Source organism: Chanos chanos, chromosome 2, assembly GCF_902362185.1.
Source record: "Chanos chanos chromosome 2, fChaCha1.1, whole genome shotgun sequence".
Classification (NCBI taxonomy): domain Eukaryota; kingdom Metazoa; phylum Chordata; class Actinopteri; order Gonorynchiformes; family Chanidae; genus Chanos; species Chanos chanos.
Window position 1 is genome coordinate 48683765 of NC_044496.1, and position 25371 is coordinate 48709135.

At 41.3% G+C, this 25371-nt stretch overlaps 3 protein-coding genes across 9 annotated transcripts in view; 2 read left to right on the forward strand and 1 right to left on the reverse strand.

Moving 5' to 3' along the window:
- Nucleotides 1-564: 564 nt before the first annotated feature.
- hars (histidyl-tRNA synthetase) lies at nucleotides 565-9368 on the forward strand. Of its 7 annotated transcripts, XM_030766251.1 has the most exons (14): nucleotides 590-672; nucleotides 1483-1905; nucleotides 2889-2978; nucleotides 3105-3224; nucleotides 3611-3706; nucleotides 4052-4177; nucleotides 4334-4441; nucleotides 4722-4820; nucleotides 5349-5442; nucleotides 5772-5899; nucleotides 6364-6642; nucleotides 7323-7439; nucleotides 7632-7778; nucleotides 9087-9368. In XM_030766251.1, exons 2-14 carry the CDS (start codon nucleotides 1795-1797, stop codon nucleotides 9144-9146), a joined length of 1575 nt encoding a protein of 524 aa, XP_030622111.1. In that variant the 5' UTR covers nucleotides 590-672; nucleotides 1483-1794; the 3' UTR covers nucleotides 9147-9368. The 7 variants fall into 7 exon arrangements, with proteins under 7 accessions (XP_030622112.1, XP_030622113.1, XP_030622114.1 ...); XM_030766252.1 differs by lacking the exon at nucleotides 1483-1905 and having other exon boundaries at nucleotides 565-672; XM_030766253.1 differs by lacking the exon at nucleotides 1483-1905 and having other exon boundaries at nucleotides 565-672; nucleotides 4052-4117.
- Nucleotides 9369-10573: 1205 nt separating this feature from the next.
- dnd1 (DND microRNA-mediated repression inhibitor 1) lies at nucleotides 10574-19813 on the reverse strand (the record flags this gene model as incomplete). The annotated part of the gene is made up of 4 exons (XM_030765479.1): nucleotides 10574-11112; nucleotides 11364-11819; nucleotides 12873-12982; nucleotides 19776-19813. Coding segments are annotated over 4 exons (1143 nt in total), but the record flags the coding sequence as incomplete, so codon positions are not given.
- A 40-nt stretch (nucleotides 19814-19853) lies between these two features.
- Nucleotides 19854-25371, forward strand: part of gfra3 (GDNF family receptor alpha 3) — a 10749-nt gene continuing 5231 nt past the window's right edge. Inside the window, exons 1-4 of the mRNA XM_030766860.1 lie at nucleotides 19854-19893; nucleotides 23907-24191; nucleotides 24890-24982; nucleotides 25329-25371. The exon at nucleotides 25329-25371 is cut by the window's right edge and continues 309 nt beyond it. Of these exons, the coding sequence (XP_030622720.1) occupies nucleotides 19854-19893; nucleotides 23907-24191; nucleotides 24890-24982; nucleotides 25329-25371 (461 nt within the window). The remainder of the gene's footprint in view (nucleotides 19894-23906; nucleotides 24192-24889; nucleotides 24983-25328) is intronic.

Genomic DNA, 25371 nt, shown 5'->3' on the forward strand with positions numbered 1-25371 from the left:
GCTGCATGAGGCTACGTCAGTTTGTGCAACAAAAACAGAATAATATAAAATAAGGGAAGAAGGTGATATCCCTGAACACTGTTTAATTGCATACAAACCTCTTTTGAATTAATAGTGCAATCAGTCAAGAATCCCCTGAAAGAATATGATGTGGCTCAGGTGAAGAAATGTTGCCATGTTGCCAAGACCTTGATGACATGTAAGTGTAAGCCTTGAAGCAACGTATTTCAAAGCATTTATAAGATTATAAATGAGAAGTGAAATGAAGACCTTCACCAAAAAGTCTATAATATGGGCTCTCTTTCTCTCTCTTTCTCTCTCTTTCTCTCTCTCTCTCTCTTTCCTTCTCTTTCCTTCCCTTTCCTCCTTCTTCTTCTTCTTCTTCTTCTTCTTCTTCTTCTTCTTCTTCCATTCTGTGCAAAGCACTCAAATCCTACTGTTACAGTGAGCCATATTTATGGGTTTCCAAACTGCAACTTTTATTTTGAAAAATCATTCTTTTTGCAACCATCTCGGAAATTCTGCACTGTAGCTGAGTTCACATAACTTCTGTAAGGCATCACCGGCGTGTGTGGTGGCACCATGGCCGATAAAGCCCAAATACAAGCGGCTATTAAAGTACAAGGAGAGGTTGTGAGGAAACTGAAGGCAGAGAAGGCGAACAAAGAACAGGTCAGTATCGCGATTTTCAAGTAGAGAATGTGGTGAATAGCATTTCAGTGTTACATGTCCTGTAACAACAGCTAAGAAGACATTGCCATTGTCAGGCCTATGAATTAGCATTGCACTGGGCCATATGTTCTTTGCTGGACACATATAGTTTAATTTTCGTTTACTTACTACAAGGGAGTATTTGGAAATGTTGCTTTTCATCTGTTTTGCGACCTCGTACCTCTAACATTTGGCTTGTCGTCCAATTTGTCTGCTAGCTGGTCAAATGTAGCTGATGCAATAATGCAGTAATGCATTTGTACTAGGTTCCAGCATGGGGGTCTGTGCTATTAGCAGCACCATTTTCTTGAGTAAAGAATCATCATAAATTTGAATGGTTTACGGCTGATGAACCGAAACCATTTCAGTTGATTCCAGTGACCACCAGCACACAATGCCATCTTTTGAAAGACACGCACTAGCTTCCTCAATGCAGTTTATGCTCTACTGCTAAAGCTCTTTTGCGTCTTATAGACTTTCTGCATGCTCTGTGTCTCTCTCTGTCTGTCTGTCTCTCTCTCTCGCTCTCTCTCACTCACACACACACACACACACACACACGTGTTCTCTCAAAGCGTTCTCATGAAGTTATTAGACTATATTGTAATGAATCATGCTGTATTTCTAAGCCTTGTTTTGTTTGCTGTTTTGCTGCAATCACATTTTTAGCTAGTTCAGGGCTGTAGAAGCTGACAGATTTTGACCAGACCCTCCTCTCATGTTTTGCCTCCTCTGTGCTGTGATGCCTCTCTTGCGGGCTCCTCCCCCAAGTGATAGGGTTGCTCACCACTTTTCTCCTGTTCTTCCTGCTTATTGTCACGGATCCTGCCCATCATCGTCACCCATCACCTCCCATCGCTGCTGTCACACCGAACAATGCAACACTGAAAACTGGCTGATGACTACACCTTTGGAATAACTTCATGCTCTCTCTGTGGACCTAAACTGTTTTGGAATGCCTTAATTCACTTCTACAAATGGACTAACTGACCGGACTTTGGACTGTGCTGGACCATACCCACTGTACATAAATGAACTTGTATATCGTTTTGTGTTTATAATTGCCTGTTTTTTTGGGGGAAAATGACTGCGCTTGGGTTGGCCTCATCACGTCTGTGTGCTGGTCTTTTGGGCCGTCGCATCCCGACGTATCTGCACTCCATGCGTGTCCTGTCTGGAATGACCATCGATCAGGTAAGCTCCTTCGGCACAGTCTGCTGGTTTTTGCCCTCATGCTTCCAGACTTGTTTTTTTTTTTTTTGTTTTTTTTTTTCAAAAGTCTAAGTATCTGTTATTAGACCGCTTGCTTTTGAGGAATAGGCCTGTCTTTTTTTCAGACAGCCAGCTTGTAAATGTAAAAACGGACAGTCATCATTATGAATGGTTCAAGGTAATGAGCTGTTACTGATAAAGACGACCCACTGAGTGTCAAAATGCACCAAACACAGAGAGGCAGATGAAATATGACAGTTCAGCAGTTTGCCACACACAATTATAATAACTTCATCATTGGACTGATCTCCAGTCTTCAGTCATTAGCCATAATTAGCTATTACACGAGTTAGGAATAGTTATGATATTCATTTGGCGGCACCAACCATCCCATTGGTTAAAGTCCAAGGAGGCGTGTCACAGAGGTGTGACAACTGCGGCACATACCTCCTAGCCACCTATATAAGTTGCCGTTTGTTTGCCCAGAAAAGTATTTTTCCCTGGAAGACTTGCATAGCTTAGGTTTTTCACCTAGCGCTAAATAATGGAGAGCGACAAGTCCTTGTCTGAGTCGGATCCTTCCCAGGTAACGTAATCGGCTTTCATTTCAGTCAGATTAAAGCTGTCTCTTTGTATTTCCAAGTGAAGGATAGGAATTTTGGGGATTTCTATCACTACAAGACTCCTTGTATGTGCCGTTTTGTTTATGCATGGTATGTAGTGACATCAGCTGAATAGCTGCATTCAAAAAGATTTCATGCCGTTAGAGTATGTGATTATGTTACTGGTAAGTGGATGAATTGTCACTCATAGCTTAAGTACTCTTTCAGATTGTGGACCGCTCCATAAAATGCCTTTTCACTGTAAAAGATTTAATGTCAAGTTTGTATTCAGTTCTTTTTTTTTATAGTTTAGAGTTTGTCGGATCTTTCAAAAAGAATTGCTTTTTTTATTGCTCTTATCAGATTGACGAAGAAGTTGCCAAACTCTTAGAACTGAAGGCTCAGCTGGGAGGAGATGAAGGCAAACACCAGTTTGTTCTCAAGACTGCAAAGGTAGGCAAGGCAGACACAGAATACCAGTGTGTGTGTATGTGTATGTGTATAATAATGCATGAGTACATTAGCGTATTGATCTTATATCTTATATTTTTTGTTGATGTATTCCTTTTCTATTTGCAGGGGACCAGGGACTACAACCCCAAGCAGATGGCCATCAGAGAGAAAGTCTTCAACACCATTGTCTCTTGCTTTAAACGCCATGGGGCTGAAACCATCGACACACCTGTGTTTGAACTTAAGGTAAAGTTTTACTTACGCAGAACAGGGCTGCGCAATATTGAGAAATTATGTGATGTGTGATAAACTTGTTGGACAATTGCGGTAGTGATATGAGATGCGATAAAGCAATGATTTAAAGTGTACAGTTTCAGTGTCTCCCTGACTGTATAAAACTGCAAGTGTAGACCCTGAAAATGAAGAGACTCTCTTTGCTGTGTGATTCAGTCAAAGTCATTAAAAACAACTTCTTAAGTTTATTTAATACAAGTTAGCAATAGATCTCCCTTTAAGTAGCCACCACCGCTCAACACATTCTGTACAAAACTTGCATTTCAATTTCCTCAGGTGTGTCTACTCCACGTCTCTGAGTGGCTGCTTTCAACATTTGTTTCATTTTCCTCACTCAGGAAACATTGACAGGGAAGTATGGAGAAGACTCCAAACTCATCTATGACTTAAAGGACCAGGGAGGAGAGCTGCTCTCTCTGCGTTATGATCTCACTGTATCCCTGGAAACAGTGCCGTTTTGGACATTGTATTTTTCCTGTTTTCTAGAATTCATATAGACTACGTGGACTCATAATTAGTGTTCAGTGTTCTAGAGGAATGTTGTAGTATCAGGAAGTACCCTGATAATTATTCTATTCTTCTGAAATAATCATTTTAGATCATTCATCTACTTGAATTTTACTTGCTCTTCTGTTTTGTTGTTCAATATATTGAGTGGTAGATCACATTTAGAGTTTTTGTTTTTTGTTTTTTCAGTGCGTGAAATTGTAAACATAAGTCATAAACGGTAGCACTAGGTCATAAATGGTAGTTTTTTTTGCCTTGACTAGTGTTTTCAGGTGCCCTTTGCCCGTTATCTGGCTATGAATAAAATCACCAACATCAAACGCTACCACATTGCCAAAGTATACCGCAGAGACAACCCAGCGATGACGAGAGGCAGGTACAGGGAATTCTACCAGTGTGTGAGTATATTACAGTGACTCCAAATACCCATCAGCCTTAGTCTTCACACTCACATATGCGTGTGAGTAGGTTACGTTATACCTTTCTGGCCCTCTGCTTTCATTTACAAGTCTAACCGTCGGGTTTCGCTTTTACCCCGCTGTCTCCTCCTCCAGGACTTTGACATCGCCGGCCAGTACGATCCTATGATTCCCGATGCCGAGTGTCTGAAGATTGTCCACGAGATCCTCAGCGAGCTTGAGCTTGGAGACTTCCGCATTAAAGTCAGTCATTGCTGGTTCGCTGAAACGTGGATGTTTTGCTAATGAAATGTTTTTTTTCCTTTAACACAAGTTCCTGGTTCATTAAGGGACAGATGTTTATACCATGCATACCACCATACCGTAAAACAGATTAGCTTGGCCAATTTGTGAAAAAAATTTGCTTGCTGTCTGCTTAGACACTGATTTTGGTGAGGCTTACTTTTGATCTCTTCGTCAATTAAAATGTGCTTAAGTGCAGGTACATATTTATAAGAATACGTGTAATGTTCTGTTTCAACAGGTCAACGACAGGCGCATTCTAGATGGAATGTTCGCCGTGTGTGGGGTTCCTGATGAGAAATTCCGTACCATTTGTTCCACGGTGGATAAACTGGATAAGGTAACCTAAAAGGACCCAGAAACACGGTTATATAACAGCATCTCAGGGAAGTTAAATTGTTTTTCAAAAGTACAAACATCATACACCTTTGATGTGTACGACAGGGGCCAAACTCAGAAAAAGGAAAGAAAAACACTGAGCCATTTTCCTCTGTAAGTGACACAAATTGGATGTTTGTAGAATGAAAATCAAATGAAGTCTTATCTTCTTTTCCAACCTACTCGCCGTGATCTGAGAACCCTGCCGCTGGGGTCCACTGTAAACTGTCTTCAAGATAAGAACTGCCATATGGATGGTTTCTGTGATTAACACAGCTCCATTGTGACCCGGGTGTTGAGTCTTTTATTGTTCTTCCTTAGCGCTTGCAGACCATTCAACGATACCGGGCAGCTGTAACTGAAATCAGAAACGAATCACTTTTAAAAATGAATATGAGGTGTCAGACCAAAAAAAACAGATCTTAGAAACAATTCAGAAAGACCTGCAGCGTGAACTCGGCCTAAGTTAACGTGATCGTGTGTTTTACAGATGGCATGGGAAGATGTGAAGAACGAGATGGTGAAAGACAAAGGTTTGTCAGAGGAAGTGGCCGACCAGATAGGCAACTACGTCAGCATGCAGGGTGAGTATCGTCACACAATATAACCATAATTCAGTCGTTTGTTTGCTCTTCATAAAAGTGTCATACATATTTTCAAACAGAAACTGTCTATTGCTTTGTAATGTAAAGATTTACTTATGTTCAATTGACACTTTGACCTATTGCTAATACATTGAAAACATTTAAGAATTCATGCCCATAATTTAAGCCTGTCCAAGCACATGTAGATGATGCATCTGCACATTCAATTCTGTTCAGATACTTGCCCCTGAAAGAGTCACCTTGTGACCCTGTTTATTCTGTCTGGGTTCTCTCATCCCCTAATGCCTGTGTGTGATTGCTTTGTTCAGGTGGCATGGACCTAGCAGAGAGACTCCTTCAGGACCCTAAATTGTCTCAGAGCAAACAGGCGTGTGCCGGCCTGATGGACATGAAGCAGCTCTTTAGTTACCTGGAGCTCTTCCAAGTTACAGACAAGGTAAAGCTAGAGGTCACAGAGGGAATGAATTAAGAGACCGTTTGCATTCACACCCAGAGCTGTGTTCTCAGCGGCTCTGTTTTTACTGGTCGTCACAAAGACACGGTGCTTGCTCTCTCATTCTCGTTCTCCCTTTCACTTTCCATTTGAATGTTTGCGAGCGTTTCACAACCTTTTTACTGTAAACCTGTGGGCCAGAAACGTAACATTAGGAAAACTTAATCTCTATGAACTTTTTAATCTTTATCTTAATTAACTTTACAAACTTTTTCCGTCATTTGTCACCTGGCACGCCATTAATGATTACTGAGGAAAGATGAAAGGAGTGGTTTCTCCCTTTCTCTTTCGGTATGACTCGGAGTAATAGCTAGACGGTCTTATCTTTTCAAAGGAGAGCTCGCCTCCACGCCCCCCGTTCTTCACTCGTTCTTTTTCTCCTCTGTCCGCCCCCCGTCCGTGTGTAGGTGGTGTTTGACCTTAGTTTGGCTCGAGGTTTGGACTACTACACTGGGATCATCTACGAGGCTGTGCTTATGCAGACGCTACCAGCGCCCACCCCTACCTCCCAGGAACAGAACGGGGCGGTGGGAGAGGACGCTGGCGTCAGTGTGGGCAGCGTGGCGGGCGGCGGGCGCTATGATGGTCTGGTGGGCATGTTCGACCCAAAGGGAAAGAAAGTACCGTGCGTTGGCGTCAGCATCGGCATCGAAAGAATCTTCTCTATTATGGAGCAGAAAGCAGAGGTGAGGGAAGAGATTGCTGATGTGACAACTCTGTGTTCGTGTGTGTGTGTGTGTGTGTGTGTGTGCGTGTGTGTGTGTGCTTGTGTTGTGAGAATGAATGGTTATTGGCTCATACGTTGACACTTTTTCTCCAGTCTTAAGGCACTTTTGTATTTTGGAATTGCAGCACAGAGTAGGGCTGCTGCGATTAGTCGATGTAATGAAATCGACGCTGAAATCAACACGACATCAATATTTTAAACAGATGCATGGTTTTTTTATTTTTATGAATTTACCGTTTTTTATTTCTAAAATGCTTCAATTCATTATGACGAATGTTTTTCTTCAGTATCACTGCGTAATTGCTGCTAGGGCTGCCACTAATGACTATTTTTCTATGGATTAATCGAGTCGAACAGTCGATTAATCTATTGACTATCAGCGTCAACGTCGTCAATTCCGTTGGCTAATTGCGGCAGCCCTTCCACAGAGAATGCTTCCATGTATAGGAACAATCATTAATTGTATATTAACCACAATGTTTAATTCCCCGCAATATAAATTGGGTTGTCATAGCTTCTCAAAGACACTAGATAGAAAAATGTCCTGAATATTAACAGCTGTAACGGTAAAACAGACTGTGTAGTGTTGAATGCACTGAGGGAACATCTGGCTGACGGATTCTGATCTGTCGACTTTAGGCATCGGCAGAGAAAGTACGCACCACAGAAACTCAAGTGTTAGTGGCCTCAGCCCAGAAGAACCTTCTAGAAGAGCGACTCAGACTAACTGCTGAACTGTGGAATGCAGGGATCAAGGTGCGTGAGATTTTTTTTTTTTTCCCACCAAAATACGTCCATAATAAACCTTTGGTAGGTCTAGGGACAATAGTAGAAAAAAAAAATGTATACATTTTGTGCTCTTGTCAGTATTCAAGCCATAGGGGCCTGGTGTATGGGGGTTTTGCGTTTGTGGTCTGACGTTGGTCTGTCTTTGCACTGTGTGTTAAGGCTGAGGTAATGTACAAGAAGAATCCCAAACTGCTGAGTCAGCTGCAGCACTGTGAGGAGACGGGCATCCCGCTGGTGGCCATCCTGGGAGAGCAGGAGCTCAAAGACGGCGTGGTGAAACTCCGCACCGTGGCCACCCGCGAGGAGGTTAGTCGTCTTCACTGCTTTTATTTACTTAAACAATTTTATGTGACTTTATTTGTTATTTTGTTTGTTTATACTCAGCATTTTTTTGGTTTTGTAATCTATTTCTGCAGTTTGGTCTGTACCAATTGTTGTGAATTAATTCCGCCACCCTTGTCACTAATATCGCGTATTGAACGATGACTCAATAGCGGAGACTCGTTTAGCGGTTTTCTGTTTCCTTTTACCCAACACTGATGTTTTAATATGTTGACACATTTAATTCCTTTTGGGAAATTGCAGAAAACATAGCTTAGCTCAAGATCTGCATAAAATGACAAAATACTTTCCTAATAGGACATCGCTCAGTGCGGAATTTGCTGATCTGATTTGCTGATTTGAACGACAATTAGAAAACGCCCTGTCAATTCACAGTGCTTATCTCTTCTGATCAGATTGGCTTGCTTACTGATGACGGAAAAAAAAGCTGCGTTACATTCAACGGATGCGAAAAAGCTAACGCGCGATTCTCATTTTTATATACGCTATTTGCTCGAGAGAATGCAAATCCAAAGAGAGAGGTGGCTTTTTCACGGAGAGCAGACCATGTCATGTTGGATGACAGATGAGTCAGTGTGTAATGTAACCTGAAGAGTCACTCGTCTCCTCCATTGTTAAAGGTTCAATGGGCGTCCCGTACTCGCAGCGTTTTATTCAATATTTTATTCAATTTGACGTGGTCCATGATAAGACAACAGTCTCTGGACCCTTTAGATTTCTGGAGTGCCTTTTCCTATTGGTAGCTGAATTCAAATACTTAAATGATCACATTTAGAGGGGGAAAAAAATGAAAGAGAGGTCATTATTAAGCTACAGACATGTGTCTTTGCCTTTGTGGGTTAGTAAGCCTGTTCCAAAATTGAGTATTAGGCTTCTAAAGAGAAGGTACCTGCTGAGCAAGAGTTTACTTTGCTGACAGTCCAGTCCTGTTAACGTAATGCTAAGACACTGTGAAGAAAGGAAAGGTTTTTGAAATAATTTCACTTTATAACCAGGTTCTTTGTTGTTTTTTCTATCTGAGATGCATCAGATTATGCATCCATGGTTGATCTGCTGGCAGAAATTAGATAAAAACAAAAGTTTTTCGAATACTCAGTGAAATTCCATTGAGAAGTTCTCATTCCTCCTGTAGCATACACAAGAGGGCACTCTTCCCACATTGACTAAGTTATTCTTCTGCTTTCTGGTGGCTGCCTTCTACAACCAGAACAAGTTCAGCACTTTAATATGATTGAGTTACTCATGAGCCTGTTTTTTTTTTTTATCCTGCAGGCCGATGTGTCCAGAGCAGAACTGGTCAACGAGATCAAAAAGAGGACCTCAGAATCTTAGAGATGGCTACCCGGAGACCAAGAATTACCACGCACCAAATAAGCCACAAACCATACAGTTCCTCATCGATAAACTCTTTCATCATAATATATGTATATTGACAAAGGAATTATAGACTTTATACCACAATGTCAGCGTGCTGAGCCAATGAAGGTTTGCCTGTCTATAATAAAACGTGCTTGAGCAGTCAGTCCCTCCAATAAAAGTCATCTTGCTACAGGATTCTCTGGTTTGATTGTATGCTTTTATGCCTTTTTTTAAAGAGGGGGGGGGCAAATTTGGCTCACTATATTGTTTAGAAATCTGAATAGGTTATAAAATACATTAACACTAAATGCAGAGCGTGACCTTGTCCCAGGACGAACTACAGTGGCTTTCACATCATTAAGATTATTAGTCCTGAAACTTTAATAACCAGTGCCTTATCTGTATTGAAGTCCAACAGTGAACAGCGTGTTACTGGCACCTACAGGTGAACATGTTAGTAAGCGTTGAATGATTACCAGTCTTGAGAGACAGCAGCTGCATGGATGCAAAGCAATCTCCAGTGACCCAGTTTCAATGGTGAACTGCACAATATTGCCACCTACATGTAGACAAGTTGTTCAGCACCAAGTCATTACTAGTCTTGAGAGATCACAGCTGTCTCCATAAAAACCAATCACAAAGTGACCTTGTTGCAGTGTTGTACGCCACAGCTGCAGATATTCCAAAAACATGAGCTCATTGGCACTTAATAGGAGTTGGAATACAGCTTTTTATACTGCCTCTGAATGAGGTCCAGTCCAACTGCAAAAAAAAAAAAAAAACCCACTACACAGTGTGATCACTGCTCACATTTTGGCAGCTCTCAAAGTATTATGGAGAAACAAGTGTTGATGTATTTTCAAGGTGTATGCCTTGCTGGAATTGAATTCTTTAGAAGAAATGATTCACACCTGATAACACTGCATTTTCTAAAGTCATTTTTTTTTCTCCAAAAAATTGAACTCAGAAACATCCAAACAACCAAAGAAAACACAAATCACACAAGTGCTTAGTGCCAAACACATGCAAAAGGAAATAATGCACAAAATTAAAGTGACTTGGTAGAGAAAAACAAATAAAATGACATGCATAATTAAAACACGGTAAAACACTCTGAAATGATAAAAAAGTAACACTTTGGGTCCATTCTTTTTTCTTTTTTTTTTTTGTTAAGGTGGTCTTCATATTCTTAGGCTTTTGTTTTCTCAATTTTACAATATTTAAACAGCCTTACCACCCTGATGAACTAACAGAACTAACATCATGAAGTTCACCAACAAAACTAATTCTCCCTACTACTACTACATTACTGCTCACTGTAAAGGAACCACATCATTTTAACACTGAGAACAGGCATCTCTCTCAGGGCTGAACATAAACTGATAATACAGTGAGGGAGACTAGGGCTCAATGAGCTGGTAAAGGGCTTTGAGAACCTGCTTGGCAGTGGTCTGGCGGACCTCCCTTTCCATAGCGCCGACACTGGCACCTGGCAGGATCTGGACTGCACCACAGAAAGGCAGGGGTATGGCAGGGATGGTCACTCTGTAAGAGAAGTGGATAAACCCGTCTGGGCCTGTGTAGTGGTGCTGGATGTCATAGGTTGGAACTCCTAACTTCATGAGATCACAGACCAACCACAGGAAAGACAAGGCATCACAGGGCACATCTCCAGCCCTCAGGTGCGGAGACAATGCCTGATCCCTCAACAGCTGAGCAGGACCCCCCACTGCGCGGCTGAAGCCAGGAGGAGGTGAAGAGGGGCAAGAAGAACTACGCATCTGTGGGCCGTGATGAAAAAAGTTGGAGTGGGGGTTGGGGAGTGCTCTGGGCACAGATGGGATCACAACAGACCTCTCTTCGTGGCCATCCTTGACGTGCCTGGGCTTAGGGGGGAACCACTTCACATTGATGGCGATCCCAAAGTTTGTCTTGAAGGCTAAAAAAAGGTGAGACAGGACAAGTGTGAACTTGGGAAGCTGGATTATCACAAGACTCTCTCATAGACATAAAGGTCTGTTGAGAAAAACCTCACAGACATTGCTTTGACAACTGAAATTTCCAATTCTTGACACCCTCCCTGAACCACCAAACCACAATCACGTTACAGTAACATTTCCTAAGCCCTTCAGACATATATGATCCCCTTCAAACCACATTGATCTTAACACCCAACACATTTCTCCCTACCTGCTATCAGCATTTTCTTTGCCATGGAAGCAGCATAGTGGGTGGAATAGCGCACCAGTGCTGCCAGCTCCTTTCCTCCTTTGGATTGCACTGAGACGCTTACCACCCCTTCAGAGAGGTTCTGGAGCGACCTAAACAGTTCCTCTTTTTCCACGCTGGCTGGCAGCCCTTCCAGGCACAGCTGGTTCTTTTCCGTGCTTCTGCGAACATTGATCCGAACCCCGTCCTGGAGCCGGTAGTGGTGCAGGGTTTGGATGGCCACCGTGGCACTGACTGGGTCTCCGTATTTGGCATAGGCGAAGCCACGGTTCTGGCCACTGAAGTTCATCATGAGCCGGAACTCATAGAGCGGACCCACGCTCTGGAAGAGTGGGATGAGACGATCCTCATACACATCCCGGGGAATCTGGCTTATGAAAACCTCACAGCCGTGACCTGGAGCCAGTCCCGTCCAACCTAGAGAAAAGGACACAAGAAGGAGAGAGGAACAGCCAAAGCACAGAGGATGAACAGCGGTGATATTCCGATCTGGACCAATAACACCCCTTAACAATATCATAATAATAATTCTGAATAGGTTATTTCATAGTGAGTTCTTTCTAATGCATTACACAAAATAGCTTTCAAAAAGCATTATAAAATCTTGGAAAAGCATGTGCTGCAGAAGATTATGAAGAACACAATAATAGGTTGCAATAAAAAGGCAACAAAGTTCAAAATTAAACGATAAAAAAAAAACAAGCAGCAAGGTGAACATGGGGATGTGAGAACTGGGAAAGATGGAGTGCTGAGATGAGTGTTGAGAGGTGGGTGGGGGTAAAGGAAAATCAAGGATGAAGTGAGATAAAAATAGCATGTGGGACCAGTCAGCCATCAACCACTTCATCACCTGGGGTATGTTTAAGATGATGCAATATTCTAGAACATTTCAGACGCTGTACATAGAACTAAGACCAATCTATCATTGTGTAAGTTATTTCTACACAGCTAAAACATTCTTCTGCATGTGTCCTGGAAAGGACCCCTTCTCAAAAAAAAAAAAACCCTGACAAACTGACAAAGCAAATGGTGCTTCAAAAAATACAGCCAAAACACCTGCATCTCTTCAATTAACCAATGATGTTTGGTTGGCTTGCTAATTGATTATTAATAGGAACTTGCCCCGTTTAATTGTTAGCAGGTGCATGGTCTTTGTGCAGCACTACTGGCAAAGGACAGAGGAAGCTTGAAAACCCAAGATTAAAAGCGCAGTGGTAAATAGGAATCTTCTGTTGAGCTGAGCTGGTGTGTGTTCAGTTGTATCAGAGACAAGTGGCAAACCATATCTGTTCAATCAATATGACATCGAGATTCACTATAAATGCGAAACATCCTTCATTCACTCCAAGACCTTTAACTTTGCATGTGTCTTCACAGAATCTTTAAAGAAATAGGCTTTTGGAGAAGAAATGACAAACTTTCACAGTACTATTACCCCAAGACCCTCACAAACAGGGGAATACAACGTACCAGGTGGCGGCCCGCCATACTTTCGTTGGCCATTAACCTGGGTCAGTGTGATCGCCGTCTTATTAAGCCACTCTTCCAAAGATTTCAGTCGCTGTGGGTTCAGAATCTGTAATAGAAAACACCAGGTTACAAATCCATATATTATGACTTTCGCCATAACCGTTTTTTATGGTTGGGAGGTCGCGGCAGACATGGTTTTAATAGATTTTTCCTTCACAACTTATTAAAACAAAAAATATTCTTGTACACGCCGATGCACACGGTTCTATCTGTTACCACGGTCCGTTACAATAAGGAAATCGGACATGCTTGTGCAAGTTTGTCAACAAATTACTTCAATGTCAAACACAATCATTTCTCGATATAGTTACGCAAACATCTTTGGTAAATTTTCATAGACTACAGAAAGGATAGAAATTTTAATGAAACGAACGATTACTGAAATATCTCTACTTGCTCACCAAGGGCTTATTATTCTCCATCGCTCAGTCCTCAATTAGCTGTATAAATGGTATTAATTCTTGTCGGGTTTTCTAAAAAGTTCATCAAACTACCCCGTGAGGTCTTCAGTATGGCTTAGCTACTGGGTGACGATTGAAAAATAGGCGCATTCCTACTGGCTGAGTCATGTCTTATGCGTTCAAGTTTTGGACAACAGGTGAGGTCAAAATGTTCAATCAGGTACAACTCAGCGTTCTCAGCTAATAGTTTCAAGTGTTTAATTTTAAAGACAGATGTACGGTCGTGGCTTATTTCAAAGGCAATGTTTTAGCATGTGAATTTGTAAATTCAACGCAAAAAGTTAAACTGCACAGATGCCTGTAGGCCCATCTCCTGCAGTCAGATACAGAGTTCTATTAACCGCCACAAGATGTCAGTCACTTATTTTAAACGGACCCTGTAAGATTTTATTATTAGGTAAAAATTAAATTTTATCTCTCGAGACGTCATGTGAAAATGATCCCATTTTCCAGTCTAGTTTAGATTAAATCATCACTAGGCCTCGATGGATGTAAGTCATTGCATGCAGGTGCAAAATTATTAATGCTTTTTTTAAAACCCCTTTCATTGTTTTCATTTGTTAGTTTTGCTATATTCCACCAATTAAAATAAATAACAGTGGTAATTCCTTTTATTTCGTCTTTCGAAATTCTCGTCGCCTGCGCAAGTTTCGTCATATGCTTTTTCTTCATTTTCTGTGATATCGTTAAGTTTGGCCCTTAAAAGCACCAAAAACATTTCTTCAAAGATTGCTTATGTAAATTAATAATCATATATACCGCTGCTGCAGGGCTCCCATCACGCTAACTGCAGCTACACTTCAATAGCTTCTTCCATGAATTTTTAGTGTATAAAATTAGACTTTATAGACGTCTCAAATGTTTTATTGAAGATCGGCGTACCAGTTTGAAGCTGTTTGATTACGGCTAACTGCCGTTATTACGAGAGTGAAAAAGTGACATCGAGGTCCAGTGCATCAGTCGGAACACACTGTATATTAATAAGCTTTTGGGTGAATAACCAAACAGTATACATAGCCTTGAAAGGTGCTGTTTATTCCGACTGAGATTTAATAAAGAGTCCACGATTCTGATGAACTGAAAAAGTGATTTAGTGAAACTTGATGCCCTCAGAAAATAAGAGTCTGCAGCAGAGATTCAATATGTAGATTCTGCCCGTCTGCCCCACCTGTTCACTGGCAGTTTGACATTGGGAATAGGTTTTGATGATTCCCAGGCTCACCAGTAAAGTTAATGCTGGGTGGCTCTTGGTGTCAGCACCTTACATCGCTACTCATACAGTTAGTATTCATTCACACAGTCAGTATGTGTCCAATTTAAAATCGAAATTTCTCTCTCTCTCTCTCTCTCTCTCTCTCTGTTTCCATGACAGGCTTGGCTTGACTGACTGATGTGCTCACCTTGCTCCCTCTTGCTGTAATTACACTTTGTTTGCATGTGACTACATACCCATCAGCGCCTCTTAATGTAGAGAGGGCCACTGAGGTGCCAGCATAACACTGTATCACGTCTGCAGCCATGATGATAACCATATTAAACCCTCAAATTGATTTAATGATCCTGCTTATGTGTCTACCCATGACTCATCCATGTTGTGTTGCTTTCCTTTTGTTTGCCTCTGTGTATGTATGTGGCTGGGTTCAATTCAGGAGTAAAAACAGGATTGTTGAACTGTAGGTTGGAAAAGGAAGCGCTAAGAGATTTTAGGAGGCTAATCCATCGCTACAATTGAAGTATTGACTGTGTTGCAGAAAAAAAAACATGATGACTGCTTCATCTTTCTATCTTTGTGAAGATGAATTCAACTATAGATTATTCCTGCCAAATGTTAAAAAATGTGGGATTTTCGGGGGGGGGGGGGGGGGGGGGGGGGGGAGAGTTGGGGTTTGCTGATTGTGAAGATGCCCTGTTGCTATGCAATGTCAGCTGCATAGCGACAGCAGCTCAGATTGCCATGGGGGGCATCGCGCACAGCTGTGTGTCCCCCTCCCACCCCAGCACAGGAAGGGGACGATTCACGCCCCACTCACACCCGAGGGCGTCCCGCCAAGACCCACAATCTGTCCTCTGTCAAAAGTCATATCTTCAGCTATGTCACTTACAGTAAACAGCTAACTTTTAATACTTCAGAAAACTTAGTTCTTCTTTTCAGTTTCTCAGTCATTTTATTTCAGTCTCTGCCGTGGTGCATCTTAACTTTTTGTCCTCAATACAAGAAATGGATAGGTTGGTATTTGAATAATATATCAGATTTTTCAGACCATTCAGAACACGATTGAGAGACTGTTTAGTATTCATTTATTCACTTATAAGACACTCAAAGCAACAGGCATCTCTTGACTAACGTGAAGTAGAGCAGAAATCTGGAGGTAGAAGAAAAAAAGACTTGCATTACAGAGTAGCCTTGAGCATGCTACCCCTCCAGAAAATCAAATCTACTCTTATCAGTTAGACAGTTACTTTTTAAGGGTTGTCTTTAAAAAATATCATACTGAAGGAGAATCCCAATTAGTGTCATAATACAATTTATCATAAATCATAAATTAAATTAATACCCGTACTTTTCCACCCATGCATTCTCACACATATTTTTTTTTTATCATTAACATATTTGCTCTTCTCAGTTTAACATTTGATTCAGTTTGCACTGTTGGAATATTTGGTCGGCCAGATGTATACCCAATGATACCATGACTTTAAAAAACAGTCTTTCAATAAGAGTTTCCTTAGTCAATGTTAGGTAGATAAACTTTACAACACCTCAGTTCATGGTCAAACATTCAGAGTGTGTGTGTAGGTAGGTGTAGACTTCATTTTGCGCTCTGTAGTGACGTGTGTTTGTAACAGTTCAGTATGTATCATGTCTCGCCCCGGTAGCTCGGTGTTATGAACATTTGCAATCAGCCAAACAGACGTTTCTAATTCGGGCTGGTGATAAAATGTGTCGATGGCTCTTTGTGTCTGTTGTCATTACTGTGCCTTAGTCCAGCATCTGTGTTTTGTGAAGCATGCTGGTCAATATTGGTACTAGAGTCTTTCTCAAAGAGATTTGTTTGTTCTTTCCCCTACTTGCCCCCCCCCCCCCCCCCCACCTCCCCACTCTCTCTCTCTCTCTCTCTCTCTCTTTTTCTCCCTTCCCACATTCCCTCTATTCTGTGCATGTTATGTATTGTATTCTTTAATACAATAAATTAGGAGATTATTAAAGAAAGCTGAAGATATGGTGTTAATCAGGGATGAAAATGCGTCATGTCTGTTTTATATAGTCTTACTACTCTTTACACAGCAGTGAGTCATATCCATCAGTCAACAGTGTAAAGACTGTTCTATGGAGAAGGACATAAAAAGAAGAGTGAAGTGGTAGATATATGAAAAATAGCAAAAATGTGAGTCGTTTCATGTGTTGTTTACTCTTCCAAGAAAATGTTGTAGGCTCATGGAAAGCCAAATTAGCCAAAGGGACAGTAAACACATCTGCCAACTTCCTCATTTGACCCATGGTTATGCCAACCCTGCAGTCAAACTAGGAAAAAAAAAATCAGAGATTTTGCAACTGCCATATTCTCAACATGTTGGAACAGGCAGAATTCTATTTATTGCCATCAAAGGGACCACACACACACACACACCTGTACATGTACACCCTGTCATCTTTTTCCATATGTAAATTAATATAAGAGGAAAGTATATCGTTTTGTAAATGCTGTATATGCTTGTCTTTGTATGTCATTGTCACTAACAGACAGGGGAGAGAGTCTGACTCGGTGTAAATTTGTGTGTGTGTGTGTGTGTGTGTGTGTGTGTGTGTGTGTGTGTGTGTGTGTGTGTCTCTGTTACAGTTTATCATGAGGGAGTAGTGTTGTGTGAATCACAGTAATTGCCTTGTTTGTTTTGTTTTGCTGGTTCTCTGAGCTGGTAAGCCATTGCTTCACTGGTTCTGATTGTTTGTCATTTGCTATTTCGAGTGGAACTAACAAGCATACAACGCAAGAGGGATTGAGGGGAAAAATTGTGTGTGCGTATTTTCTGACACCAGGACAAAAAGAAGATCCCTTTTATCCTCTTCTCTCCAATCTCTCAACTAAAAAAAACTGTCTGTACTTACATATTGTTCACTTTTGAAAAATATTCACAATGTGTCTTTGACAAACTCTGAGTAGTTAAATAAAATGGAACTGCTGTTCATAATTGGGGAAGTGGATTTGTGTCTGTGTGTGGTGTACTCACCGCACTGGAAGGACACCTGAGCCACCGGGCAGGGAAGTTCATTATCTGTAATGTCCACTCATATGAAGTGACCTCCTGACAGACCATAGCATGATACTCAGGCTTGATAAGAGTGTGATAGTGAGGTGCTGCTAAAAAGGTCACAGTGATCGTAAAACAATGATGCACTTAAGAGGGAATGAGAGAGGAAAAGGAGGGGGGATGGAGAGGAAGGAGGCAGCTGAGAGGCAGATGGAAAGAGACAAAGTGAGAAGATGTAAAGAGATAGAAATGAGAGAGAGAGAGAGAGCAGATGTTGGCAAGAAAATAGAACTCTGGAAGAGAAAAAAGGCCATTCGACTTAAAAAAAAAAAAAACAGACTCTAGACAGAGAGCAGAATACCAGGACGGACTAGGACAGGACAAGAGAAAAAAAGAGATGGAAGATGAGAGAAGGAGACATTTGGAGAAGATTTTGGGTGTCTGGACTGTGGAACTCTGGGCCAGATGGCAACATTCAGAGAAATGACCTCACTGCTGTGACATCATCAGAGAGACTGCTAAGGATGGCACTTGCTCTGATTAAATGTTTGGCACTGGTCATTGTCCCACAAGCCACGTGTTTACCACTTCACTTCTGAACAGATGATCAGACACACAACTGTGTTTAAACCAGTCACACAAATGGTTTCTCTGGACTCAGTGTGTGAAATTGTTGATAAAATGGCCATCATAATTCGTACTGACTTAAGTATTTCGTAGTGATAACATATAGTTCTACAGAGTATTTCAAATATTTAAATAAAATTTGGTAAACCTATGTCTAAAGTTCAGATTAACTCAGTAAATAACCAAAGAACTTTTGTCCCTCCTTAAGCAGTTGTGTAATGGCCAAGTTTAGTAATAGCCAAGTTATATAAACTACTGACAGCCCTGGTTCATAAACCCTTTCAACATGAATTCACCCTTTCTTTCTTACTGATGTACTGTCACAGACTCACATGACAGAACTATTGAACCTGCTTTATGGCATGTAGCAAGTACAAATTAATTAAACTGAATCTATCACACTGCAAATTGGAAAATGATAGACAACAATCTGTTTGCTGTTCTTTCTTGGATTGTACACCATGAAATCTGGAAGTTATTATTATTGTTGTTGTTGTTGTTGTTATGATCATTAACATCATTATCATCGGTGTGCGTTTAGTTCTGGGGAATGGCTGCCCAAGGTGCCGATGACTACTGGAATGACTTGGGCCCTCACATTCCAGATGTTTCGCATTTCACGTTATTATTGTTATTGTTATTATTGTTAGCATTGGTATTATTACTGTTATTATTCTTGTTGCTACCGAAACAAGTACATTAGATATTCAGCTCCACGTTTAAACTACGTTTTTCTGCATTGGAAAAAAACTTACTCAGAGAAAAATAAATAAATAAATAAAACAAAACAGGCAAAACATCACTTTTTTTTTTTTTAGGTAATCTATTCCACCAATTTACGTATTCGTGTCACCAAACCTATGGGGTCGGGGTCCACAACACATCAGCAAGGAATGGCCTTCCAATGTTTTCTTTTTTTGTATGGATGCGACCACATCCAATCGAGCCAATCACAACGAGGCAGCTGAATGTGAAATTTGCCTCCGAGTTTGAGGAGTCACTTGCCTACTCTCAACTGGCCGATCTGACTGGGCAGGTTAATTCTGCAACGAACCGCTGGAGTGGAAAGCTGAGACATTAACTTCGCAGATCTCCATCGCAGTGACTGTGTTGCTAGAAGATAGAATGACTGATTAACGTGTCAGTACGACAGATTCGTGATTTGGTATACATCAGTCGTAAGGAATAATAACAGTGCGATAAGCTTTCACACTGACAAATACAGACAAATAAAATCTATATAGCGTGCACTTCAGTCTTTCCTAGAATATACTAGACTGTCTTTGAAATAATTTGACAGAAAACAGATGACAGCGCGTCAAGTTTCGCAGTTTTACCCTGATTTGGGGGCAGTTTGCATTTGAGGATTTGGCTTCGCTTTCGTTCATCTACGAGCCTCCGGAGGGAAAGTCGGACAGTCGCTGGTTTGGATGTATGTAGTGTGTGGTGGGGTGTCGGTCTAAGGGTCGATAAGGAAGAGAAGGGGACCAAACGATTATTCAAAGTCGTGAGCTCCTCGGCTTCAGCATCCGTTTCTCCGAGTACCAACGAACGGCTCCGGTTCTACGGTTTCACAGAGAGCGAGATGATTCTCCTCGGCATACTTCTTAACGTCTTCATTAGAGGTGAGACACAGTACGCTGTATTTCCCCGTAAAAAACACTTTTTTTTCCTTGATAATGTATTAATTTTCATGCACAGTGCGTCTGTGAGGACAATAAAGTGCATTCAGTGCTTTGCACGCGATGATATAAACTGAATAGAATTTCAGTTGGTTTGTTTAGGTTATTTCAGCAAATCAGCAAATGAAAGTGCTGTTCAGACTAATTTATGTGTAGTACGCACTGATTTAAATCAGTCAACATAAATGTGTCTCTCATGCCCCTGGAACCATTTTAGCCAGTGAAATTATATGGAACAGATATTGTAATTTATATATCTATATCTTAAATTCCAGTATATTCTATGAGTGAAAATTTAGGATCAGTTTTAGGAAGGTGCAGGTTTAAATAGGTTATCACTGGACCAGTTATCCCTGGAAGATGGAGCGCAAAAAGGAAGCCTTTATCTTCAATAACCTTTAAATCTGTGTTGACATTTTTTATGATGAAAGAAGAGGTTAGGACTCATCTATTTGCTGTCCATTTTGATATATGCTTAATTATTTGACTCATTTAATTTCCACCACACAGTCCTCTTCATCACATCTTGGCCGGTATTGTCCCAGAGGCTGGTGTGAAATAGTGTTAACCATTATAATCTATATCGGCAGGTTCCTGACCTGGCCTATAAATATGAATCCCAGGACAAATTTGCAGGCTATGTAATGGGATCAGTCAATATAGTCCTGATTATGTTGAGGCCTAAGACAGTCGGCTCTCTCTCTCGCTCGCTCGCTCGCTCGCTCTCTCTCTCTCTCTCTCTCTCTCTCTCTCTCTCTCTCTCTCTCTCACACACACACACACACACACACACATCGTCTCCATTAATTGCCTTTAATTTTCTGTCATCGCTAATAGAGACTTTGTAGTGTGTCGCATCAAAAACATCCTCTAACTTCAAAATATTTATCTAAGCGTTTGTCGTTGTTTTTGCTATACAAAGGCAATACCCACTAGTAGTACTGTTTGTTGCAACTCGATGCCGCCAGACACGCTGTAATACTCGGTGTGATCGACAGCTTTATTTATTAGCTGTGTTAATGATTGCAGATTTGATGTGCTCGCCCATGCTGTGTATCCCCAGGGGTCGAGTCGTATATCAGTCGCATGTGAAAGTCCATCTTTCTAACCCGCCTCAGTACAAACGGAGGTACAGACACCTACGGCAGACGCATTTCAACTGTGAGTCAACTGAGCAGCCTATAGTTTAAAAAACAACAGTGTGGTATAGGGTCTTTTTCAGTTGTTCAAGGAAAGCACTATTCAGTATCGAAACTTTTACGACGATCGGGCTATCAAACGACTTTGGTGTGCAAACATGGGAAATCTCGGTTTGACGGTTCTTATCAACATACTAGGCAGGTGCGTGCGTACGCCAGACGCGTGTCCAGGTGTGTTTGAGGTAAGATGGAGCGCGGGTACACGAACGCAGCTCCTACCGTTGACAACCGAACGGCTTCCCCCAAATCATAGCGACAGATGCTGACAGGTGTCCAAAAATGGTCAGTTTAGTCAAACTAAACATAACTGACTTGGTTCCTCTTTGGGTTATGTATGCACTCTTCGGTTAAAACACATTTTACACGTATTAAATACAAATTAATTTCGTATTTGCGGCATTTGATTTGATCTCTTGATCATTTGATCTTTGCCTAATTCACTGGTACACCTCGAAGTAATCCAATGTCAAACAACAGAGGTCACTGAAACTTTTTTTTAGAATTGTAACATGATCAAAGCTTATGTATGTTTGAGGGACACACTGGTTGAAAAGTCACTTTAGGATATGAGATGAGTAACAACAGCAGTAACTCTCGTTTAAGAACCACAGAGTGTAAGAACACTGCACAACCTGATAATTTGTGTTCAACTTATGATCTTGACATATGGAGGAGAGAGAGGGGACATTTTAGGGCCTTTAAGGGTTGTGTGTGTTTTGTTGATAGCAAGGATTTGGAACATAAGCATTGAAACGACAGATGGTGTTGCGTTTTTGCCTTGGCAGAAGATTGAAGCTGAGCGACAGAATCAATGAGGGCATGTGTGTGTGTGTGCGTGTGTGCGTGTGTGCGCGCGTGTGTGCGTGTGCGCATACAAGTGTGAGGTGTAATTTTAGCAACATCTAAAGCTAATTTTCATTAAACGGATGTAGTTCATCAAGCACAGTAATGTAATGGTTGTGTCAGCAGTACTCTCTTGCTGTTGGGCTCTTGCCTCCAGGTGAAACTATTTTATTTCCATTCCTTTATCATTACTTTTTTTTTTCACCGATTATGTTCTTTGCCAACTTTGCACTGATACTGATTTGTTTAAAAATCTAAAAGCTGATGCTCTTTTAATCTTCCCATATTCTTTCTCATTTGAGCTACATTTTCAATCACCTCTGTCTTTCTTTCTTTCTTTCTTTCTTTCTTTCTTTCTTTCTTTCTTTCTTTCTTTCCTTGGCATTGGCATTTCTGTGGCTAAATTGCTAATAGAGTGAGATGTCTGGTGTACCACAGAGGTTTAAGCTGCTGTACACATTGATTGTTTAATCAAATTAGATCTTGATGTATTGGCAGTTGGAGTCAGTTGCCATTGCTTGATCGTAGGTATAACTGTCCCTAACTATTACTGTCTGCTGTTACACACAAAGGCCATCTCACACATACACACGTGCAGATTCATACAGTCTCTTGATCCTCCTATCTGTGCCGTGCCTTTTGTCATAATGGCAGATGCTGTGATTGTCTCCTGTTCTCAGCATGTGTGAGACTTAAAGGCATGCGGTGTGTGTGTGTGTGTGTGTGTGTGTGTGTGTGCGCGTGTGCTTGTGTGTGTGTGCGTCTGTGTGTGTGTGAATGCATTACATGTTGAACAGGATTTCAGAGACACACACCGTATGACTCAGATCAGCATGGGTCTGATTGCAATGGGCCTCCATACTGAGTCTGTTTTTCATTGTGTGGTGCATCTCCTGTCTGTCACTCTGTGTGGATTCTCTCTGTATCTCTCTTTTTCTCTCTTTCTGGCTCTATCACCCTCTCTCTCTCTCTCTCTCTCTCTGTTTTTTCTCCTCTAAACTCTAAATAACTTCTATGACCCTAAGATGCACTGTTTGTTGTATCACATCAGGTGGTTGAATGTTGCATTTGGTGGATTCGTTTTTGTAAAATGTGAATTTTTTTTCAAGTTTTAAAGGATATATGGGAAGGCTGGTGAACAGGAATCCTCCAGCACTCACATGGATAGAAAGGACAGAAAGAGGGCATGAGAGACCTCAGTTGTTTTGTTCATCATTCAATGGACACTTCATCACATAATCAAAATCAAAATGTTATGAGTGTCAGTTCACAGTTATTTGTGCTCACCATCATCAACCCTATGCATTTTATGTCCTGCCAGGGATTGTTATAGTATCGACAGTATTTTGATAGTACCGAAGTACTGGTATTAATCCTCGTGGAAGAAAAACTAGAATATGAAATTAGAAATTTAAAACCAAATGTTTGGGGTAAGTAATGCTCAGGACCAAAGGTTGTTTATTACATTTTGTGTAATTTAGTTAGTGACAATTTACGTACCTTCATATTTTTCCTCCCCACCTGGATTTTTTCCTCATGTAATCTGATCAAAAGTACATGAGTGTTGGGAGGCAAGCTCGGTGTTGATGCAGTGCCTAACACTGTGTTTGCATGTCTGGACTTCCAGCTGAGACATGTCCAGTGGCTTAGTTCAGTCTTTTTAAAGTCAAAGTAATAAAGAAGCTCTCTGACATCAAACCTATGTCTCTTCTCTCCTCTTCTCTTCTCTTCTCTTCTCTTCTCTTCTCTTCTCTTCTCTTCTCTTCTCTTCTCTTCTCTTCTCTTCTCTTCTCTTCTCTTCTCCTCTCCTCTCCTCTCCTCTCCTCTCTTCTCTTCTCTTCTCTTCTCTTCTCTTCTCTTCTCTTCTCTTCTCTTCTCTTCTCTCCTCTCCTCCTCTCTTCTCTGTTGGTTCAGGCTCTCTCTCCTCAGTTGTGCCTGTGTCACCCGAGGTTGTGGAATGTGTGGAGGCTGTACAGGAATGTGCCTTGAATGTGGACTGTGAGCATCTCTATAGGCAGCTGGAGTACTGTGTTGACGAGGAGGCTGTGGCACCGCTTTCTCCTGAGCTTCATCAGACCTGTGTGGACACTCAGAACGCACTGCTGCACTTTCGCCCGCTGCAGGACTGCAAGTGTCAACGTGGCTCGCGCAGGGAACAGCACTGCCTCCGCGTCTACTGGACCGTCCGTTTCCCACAGGGTGTGTGCTTGTTTGTGCGTGTGTGTGTGTGTTCTTATGCGACAGGGCCGTAAGCTCAGACATTGCATTCAGCTTGCGTTTGTGTATGAGTGGCTAAGACAATGCCAGTGATGGTGCTTAGCTATAAAGTGTTAAATCTGTGCTAGTGGGTTTGGATTATTGGTTCTATTCAAGTGGGTTCATGAGTGTGAATGTGTGTGTTTCTGTGTGTAGGAAGCTATGAATGTGTCCAGTAATACGTCTCCTGTACCCTGAGTGCTTTTGTTTGGTTATGTGCTGTGTCTGTCACATTTCCGTCCTCCAAATAGTTCTCTAATGCTACTGACTAAATTAACCTGCTCATTCAGTCTGTGAAGACACAATGTGCAATCTCACCTCTTATTAAAATTTGTGTGGGACGTCTGTAATATTAGTTATTACGTATGAAACATAATTACAGAGCCATCATATAATCCCAGTAATTTGATTAAACAGTTCTGCGCTGTTAATTACAGTTAATGATAAGGTAATGGTGCAGTTCGGCAGCTTAATTAGTCTGGAACATTCTGTCTGTTGTTTGCCTCTGATAAGAAGGCTGGATGTGTGCGAGTGTATGTGTGTATGCGTGTATGCGTGTGAGTGTGTGTGCGTGTGTGTGTGTTCATATCAAGAATGATAAGAGTGTGCCCCGTCGTTCTCTGTTCACTCCGTTCACTCAGGGTACGATGACATTGAGACGTCTCCATATGAGGACATAGAACTAGAGCTGGTGAGAAACGTGGAGATGTCAAAACTGGCCTCTATCGTGGCAGGTACTGCAAATACATCAGCGGCCATTTTAGATATATCAGTTTATCAGTCCACTGTGGCCGCTTTCCTGTTTAGCGGTCATATGAGAAGTCTTTCTTCAGTTTAATTATAACATGTGATCAAGTATTTTTATTAAGTAGATAAGATTTAATTTATGATTTACTTATCAGTGAAGCGGATACACATAGTACCCACATATGTATGTAGCACTAATCTATTTCTATGCTTTAATCACATGGTTAGGGAATGTATGATAAAGTTTTATGGTATTATGCTCCATCGCACTGATTTAACTACTTTATTCACTGTCCTTCAATTCTAACAGCTTCCCACTCTCTACTCCTTTAGTTTCCTCCTCTCTTCCTCTGGATGGACAGAATCAGTGTCTAAA